Source organism: Chaetura pelagica, unplaced genomic scaffold, assembly GCF_000747805.2.
Source record: "Chaetura pelagica isolate M959 unplaced genomic scaffold, ChaPel_1.0 scaffold1, whole genome shotgun sequence".
Taxonomy (NCBI): Eukaryota; Metazoa; Chordata; class Aves; order Apodiformes; family Apodidae; genus Chaetura; species Chaetura pelagica.
In genome coordinates this window covers 1604415-1611536 of record NW_009951948.1, presented here as the reverse complement: position 1 = coordinate 1611536, position 7122 = coordinate 1604415, and the positions used below count along the sequence as shown (strand labels likewise).

Below are 7122 nucleotides of genomic sequence, written 5' to 3'. Positions count from 1 at the left end.
GGGGGGGGGGAATGGGGGAAGGTGTTTTGAAAGTTTTCTAGGTTTCACCAAAGCACAAACCTCCAGTTGTTTTAAAAGGATGCATCAGGGCTTCTATGCAAGCCTGAAAGCATGGTAGGGCAGGGGCTAATTTAATCAGCCAGGCTACGTGGCACATGTATTTTTACAAGTCTTGCAAGAATAACATCAGTAACTTGAGATATTTTGGTGTCTGACATACACTCAGCAAGTGCTAAGAAAATATGCTTACTGCACAGATTGCTGGTTTCTCAGAGTGGGAGTCAAGATGCCTAATTAAAGTCAGTGCACTTTGCTTTATCATTGACCAGGTCCCTATTTCCTCCTTTTCTCTTACCACTCCCTTTCTGAAAGCAGAGCCTTTTTAGAAGTTGCTCTTGCTCAAAGAGCTGCCTGGAAGCAGTTGTTCTGGTGAACAGATTTCAAGCAAAAGGACAAAGTTAAACATGAGGCAAAGTATAAATAAAAATCAAGACTCTCTTCCTCCTCCTCTCTACTTGTGAGTGATGATCTCACCTCTCTGGGTGGATTACAAGGGTGGCTTGATCTCTTTCAGGAAAGCACATTCTCCAACCTTGATGCTGCTGCTATTTATACTCCTCTCTTCTCACCACAAAGAAAAGCAGTTCTAATAATCTTTCCCTTCGTTTTTAAGGGGAGGTCCAGGTGGTCTCTGCCCTGCCTCCTGGCAGCAGGATGAAGCCCCTGCCCACTGGCTCTGGCTCCCTGTTGAAGCCGGTGCTCCCAACCAGGGCCTCTTCTTCTGGCTGCTCATTTTTAGACACCTGAGATGTGATTTTCCACTGGCATGAGCATCTCATGGCCACACACACAGGTGCAGGGTGACAGCCTCGAGGCGCCACAGCATTTTCTGCTCACTGCGTGCAGATGGAAATGAGTGCCTGTGCTGAAAGATAATAGGGTTCCCAAAGTTCAGAGGTGGGGCTCTAACTCCCCTCCCCCCCTTGTTCATCACATTAATAGGATACCTCAATTCGTATAGCACTTCCCACCCCTCAAGAGGCAGAAGCCATCCTCTGTCCCCACTTACTTCCATGGGCTTTCAACCCCAGGCAGAGCTGGAGGAGTCAGGGCTCAGAGCCTGGGGGCTCAGGCACAACAGGGCACATACCTCAGAGGAGCTGATCTTTGAGATCAACCCCCATTTTTTCAAATTAAGCCAAACACACTCGAGCTGTGTTCCCCTCAAGACACTGCAAGAAATGGGGACAAACATTATGAAACCAAGTTTATTAAACTTTCTACAAGTCAGACTTTATCATCCAGGTTTCCACATACATATACATATTTACAAGTTGGACATAGTGTTTTTAGCTTTTCTGGCAGAGTTTTCTACCAATATATACAAATTGTACTGTTTCTCATAGAAGGGTTAAACTGTATCACAGATACAAATGTCAAGCAATCATGAGAGGTTTAGTGCAACGGAGAGCTGTAGCGCCCTGCTCTTAATGCTCATGATTCTGTCAAGTTAGTATTGCCAACAATAATTCACATTAAATTGCTCTTTGACACCTCTTATTAGGACAAAGTACAACAAAACAAGAAAACAAAACCCCAAACAGTAAGGTATGTACAAAGTACACAGTCCATGAGGTATACATGGTATTCTCGCAACGGGTGGTGGGACTGCAGCCTGCTGGGGGTTAACCCTTAAAATTACTTCACTCAACTCTGCCGTGCTGGGGACATGGGTTACCCAGCCCCCGGCCATCTCAGCAGCTGCGCCCTTGCCAGAGGCAAAGGGACATCTCTTTGCATAAGCCACTGGACACAAATGTGAAACAAAGCGGAAATTTTAGGCAGGACTAAGCTTTACTTACCCCCAACCCAGGAAGCTAATGATTTAGATATATTCATTATCCACGCACATTGGAAAGACTATGACTAATCATGCAAAAAAAAAAAAAAAAAAAATGTAGCCGGAGGCAAACAACATACCTGAATAATCAACTAAGGGCGTATGGAGATTTTACTCTTAAGACTAACTTTTTTGGGGGGGCAGAGGGGCAAAGAGGAGAGGGGATGTGATGGTTTTAAGAGTTGAGCTTGTAGGAAAACATGACTGTGTTTACACGTACTGTACAAGATACCCCTTGTTGTGTCCCAGGGGAAGGCGCCCCAGCCGATAGTGTTACGGTTTGGTAAACGGATCTGTTTTGGCACTCGGAGCTAAAGAGACCTGCTACTTGACAAGCTCACTGAGGGCATGAAGTTATATAGGCTACACCATGGTAATGTGAGGATTAAGTCTATTTAAAATGCTTTCCTGGTCAGCGAGTGGAATTGGAGGGGATCCGACTAGGAGGTCCATTAGTTTCTGCTTCAGAAAGAGCCACAGCAGTGATTTGTCTTACGGGTGGATGTGGGAGCTTCATGCCTCTGGAAGCAAGATGGGCTGAAGGAGAAGCAGCGAGCAGGTGGCCGTGGCAGGTGGAGACCTCCTTCCCTCCTTAAAGTGCACTCACAGTCAGAAAGCTACTTTGCAAGCTGGCTGGTGTGTCACGCTGAGTCGATTCCCCTTTTTACCCATTTCTGTCAGATTTTCTCAGTTAGAGGCAGAACTCGTGCCCCCCACCTCCTGCACATCGTGGCCAGGGCTCTGCACCCCTGTAGCCACCACAGGAAAGGAGATGGAGCTGCCTTTCTGTCTCACACCTCAGCAGTCGAAAGACCCTGCAGCCAAGATGTGGCCAGTTCCACCAGTGGAGGATGTGGGAGACAGGAGAAAAGCCAGGTGGCTCTCACAAAGCTGCACGGGTCCTGCAGGGCTGGCAGGATGGACCTGCAGAAGAAGAGGATGGAGCTCTGAGCACATTCAGCGGGTAGAGATGGACAGGGTTGGCGTTTTAAAGAAGGTCACTTTTCTGACCATACTGGCACTTTTAGATGCTGTTGTGAGTTTGCAAACGTGGAAGAAGGAAACTCTACGAAGATGTCGGAGGTGAGAGCCGCCAAGGTTAGAGAGATTTTGGGGTTAGCAGAAGAAGGAACTTATATCGTCACTGTCTCCATGGTATTCTGGAACGATTTGATCCGAAGTGCCTGTCTCCTGGTCTGTATATCCAGGCTCCAAGACTGCCTCAAACCAAGGGTGAAGCAAGATCTCTGGAGCAGTGAGTCTTTCGGAGGGCTCCCGCCGCAGGAGGCTGCGGATGAGGCATCGGGCTTTGGGGGAGACGTGGTCAGGAATACAGAACTGTCCCCGCCGGATCTTGGAAAACAGAGTGCTAGGGTCCGAGTCATGGAAAGGATAGCGTCCCACTAGCAGGGTATAGAGCATCACTCCCAAACTCCACACATCAGCTGATTTTCCAGAGTAAGTCCCCGTTGTGTTTAGGATCTCAGGGCTGACATAGGCCGGGCAGCCGTGCTTGTCTGAGAGCGCATCGTCTTCGCCTTTGATGATGTGTGTGTCTTCCAGGCTCTCCAGCCGCAGCTGAGTCCTAGGGAGGGCGGGAGAGGAAGCCACAGGTTAGAAATAGCAACACCCAGACACAAGTGAGCTCAGTGGGCCCCCTGCCACAGCAATCCCTGCTTTTCTTGCTTCAGCTTAAGGAAAAGGAGAGAAAATGCTTTTCAACTTGCAGTGAAGAGGTTGCCTGGACACCGCGCAGTGGAGTGGAGGTGTGTTGCGGGTGTTGGGGGGGGGGGGGGGAAGGGGGGTGTGCTCAGAAAAGCCTGCCTATTTTATTTATGGGAGATTTTAACAAGACAGAGAACTCTGAAGGAGCAGCAGCAAGTCATCTTCTGCCTCTGCAGGTTGCTCTGTGACTGCTGGGGGTTAATCAGCTGCACTGCACCGCACATGCTGCCCTTTGTGGTTTGCAAATCCCGCAGCTGGACTCTCCTTGCTCAAAGCTTGAGCCACAAAGTCCAGCTCCCTTCCATGCTTGTGGGAATCGCTGCCTCTCCCGAGTTTTCTATTTTCTTTTTTTAATTTATTTTTAAATTTTTACTCTCTCTGCCTTTCTGCAGGGTACCACAGCACTTGGCACCTCCCCAGCTGAGACGGGTTCCCCCTGATCTCCTGTTTCGGGGGGAAGAGGAGCTTCACATCAGCGAGGAAGGCACGGGCTGGCCCTGGCAGGGCTGAGCTCTGCCTGCAGCCCGCTGGGGTGTCGCTGCAGCCTGTCCCCGGCGTGACCTCGCAAATACCCATTGGTTCTGCAAACGGAAAATATGACTCAACACGAACCGTGGGCCCGGGATTGGCTGCGGGAGCCCTGAAACTGCACCTGTGCCGGAGAGCCCCGAGTCCGCCTGCCATTGCTTAACCCTCTTCTTGCCAAATGGGATGCACATGACACTGGCCTGTGCAACGCGTTATTTCCAAATGAGCGAGGCTGTGTGCAATGTAACATTTCAACAAATGTTTCATCTTCTTATGGGCGGGAAAAGCTGCAATAGTTTCCTTCAAAGGAATTACTTTCTTTGCATGTCAACACGAAGTTGTTGCTGTTTAAGAGGGGCAGTGCTCGTTAATTTTCTTATCATGTTTTATAAACGATATCCTGAAGAAGCACGCGCACCTGGTTGGGGGGGGGGGGGAGAAGGGGGGTGTGCTCAGAAAAGCCTGCCTATTTTATTTATGGGAGATTTTAACAAGACAGAGAACTCTGAAGGAGCAGCAGCAAGTCATCTTCTGCCTCTGCAGGTTGCTCTGTGACTGCTGGGGGTTAATCAGCTGCACTGCACCGCACATGCTGCCCTTTGTGGTTTGCAAATCCCGCAGCTGGACTCTCCTTGCTCAAAGCTTGAGCCACAAAGTCCAGCTCCCTTCCATGCTTGTGGGAATCGCTGCCTCTCCCGAGTTTTCTATTTTCTTTTTTTAATTTTATTTTTAAATTTTCACTCTCTCTGCCTTTCTGCAGGGTACCACAGCACTTGGCACCTCCCCAGCTGAGACGGGTTCCCCCTGATCTCCTGTTTCGGGGGGAAGAGGAGCTTCACATCAGCGAGGAAGGCACGGGCTGGCCCTGGCAGGGCTGAGCTCTGCCTGCAGCCCGCTGGGGTGTCGCTGCAGCCTGTCCCCGGCGTGACCTCGCAAATACCCATTGGTTCTGCAAACGGAAAATATGACTCAACACGAACCGTGGGCCCGGGATTGGCTGCGGGAGCCCTGAAACTGCACCTGTGCCGGAGAGCCCCGAGTCCGCCTGCCATTGCTTAACCCTCTTCTTGCCAAATGGGATGCACATGACACTGGCCTGTGCAACGCGTTATTTCCAAATGAGCGAGGCTGTGTGCAATGTAACATTTCAACAAATGTTTCATCTTCTTATGGGCGGGAAAAGCTGCAATAGTTTCCTTCAAAGGAATTACTTTCTTTGCATGTCAACACGAAGTTGTTGCTGTTTAAGAGGGGCAGTGCTCGTTAATTTTCTTATCATGTTTTATAAACGATATCCTGAAGAAGCACCAGCCCAGTTAAGAAAACACAAGCAACAAAACACTTTTTCTTCTGCCTCAGTAGTATCAACTCCTGTTTCATCAGATTAAGCACAACTCCATTATTTCTACTTGTCTTTTTAACTTTCCACAGGAGAAGCAGCTAATAAAAGTCAGTTTTGGTGATTAAAAATTTATTTCTGGCTCTGCCACGTGTGATGAGGCACTAAAGGAGCAGCAAACACTCCAGGGAAATACTGAATTATTTCCCTAATCTAAATTTAACAACTAGATTCTAGATCTCCTTCCTCTATACCTAGACTTTAGGCTAAGTTTCACCAGGCTGCTTTTCTTCAGTGCAGCATTCCCAAAGCAATATGTAACTGTGTCCCACCTTCCCTCCTGCACATGCCCACGTCCACGGGCACAGAGGGCAAGGAGTGGTAAAGGGGGAGGGATAAAAGCCTTGAAGGGCACAGATGGTCTTTTGTTAGCAGCATAGCCCTGATCAGTAGGGGATTTCGGAAGGAGACCCCTCTCCCGAGCACGGCTCTGCCACCAGACAGCTCTCTCAAGCACAAGCAGGGTCCAGAGCTCCAGCTCCTCACATCTCCTGCTCCCCCAGCCAGGCTGCTCCCCAGCCCTGGCTCAGCCTCCCTCCGCTCCCTCTCTCTGCCTTTTATTCATTTTACACTGAATGAGCAGCACACATGACATCTTCTGGTGCTCAGGAGCATCAGAACTATTGTCCCTTTGTTTACCAGCAGGTTTCACTGAACTTCTGCTGAATGAGAGGAAACTCCCGGAGAGCTTCCTCCCTTTCATCAGTCAAGATCTAACTAAGAGTAAGTGCAGACCAGTTAGATCCATGACCTACTACATACATGTGATGGGGACCTACTCAGATTGCTCACAAGTAATGCCCGGCTGACACAGCCTTTTCCAGTCCCTGGGATGCTTTTGCCTCTCTGGATGTGGCATTCCTCCCTCCCCACTCACCCCAGGGCTGGCTGGTGACAACCACTTACCTTTCTTCATTAGAGAAGACAAATTTCCTGAGCTTGAGGTCACCAAGTACGATGGCCGACTGGTGGCAGTGAGCCACAGCAGAGACGATCTGCTTGAACAGCCAGGCAGCCTCCTCTTCCCTCAGCCTCTTGCAGCTCCTCACGTAGGAGTGCATGTCCCCAAAGTCCTTTTCAAAGAACACATAGGCCTTGGTGTCCCCGAGGATGACTTCGACAACCCCGGTGATGTTCCTGTGCGACGGCAGCTGAATGTAAGGCCGGATCTTGTCCTGGTAGTGTTTGAGGGGGAACACCTGTAAGGAGGAAATTCAACCAAAATTCATTCTCAAGGGCGCTGAAAGCAGTTGCTCGCGTAGCAACTCTCCCCAAACAATGACGAGGGAGCTGGAGGGGAGCCAGGGCTCGGCGGGAGCACCGTTCAAAGCGGTTACCGAGACCCTTCCTGTTCATTTTAGATGGAAAAGCCGAGCGAGGGGAAGAATAAAAGAAAATAAAAAATAAATAAATAAATAAAAAATTCCCACCCCTTTTTCAAGATAAAACTCTCCAAAGCCTTTTTGAGGTGATGCTCCGAGCTCCCCCGGAGTTCCAGCTGACTTCCAGCGCAGGTAAATCCCCACCGGCGCAGCGGGAGGATGTTTTTTCCAAGGCTCTCCCCGCGCCG

The 7122-nt window shown here is 49.6% G+C and overlaps 1 protein-coding gene across 1 annotated transcript in view; it reads right to left on the bottom strand.

Moving 5' to 3' along the window:
- Positions 1-3016: 3016 nt before the first annotated feature.
- Positions 3017-7122, bottom strand: part of TRIB1 (tribbles pseudokinase 1) — a 5886-nt gene continuing 1780 nt past the window's right edge. The window contains exons 2-3 of the mRNA XM_009997716.1: positions 6459-6751; positions 3017-3485 (exon numbers count right to left, since the gene is read on the bottom strand). Coding sequence (XP_009996018.1) covers positions 3017-3485; positions 6459-6751 — 762 coding nt within the window. The remainder of the gene's footprint in view (positions 3486-6458; positions 6752-7122) is intronic.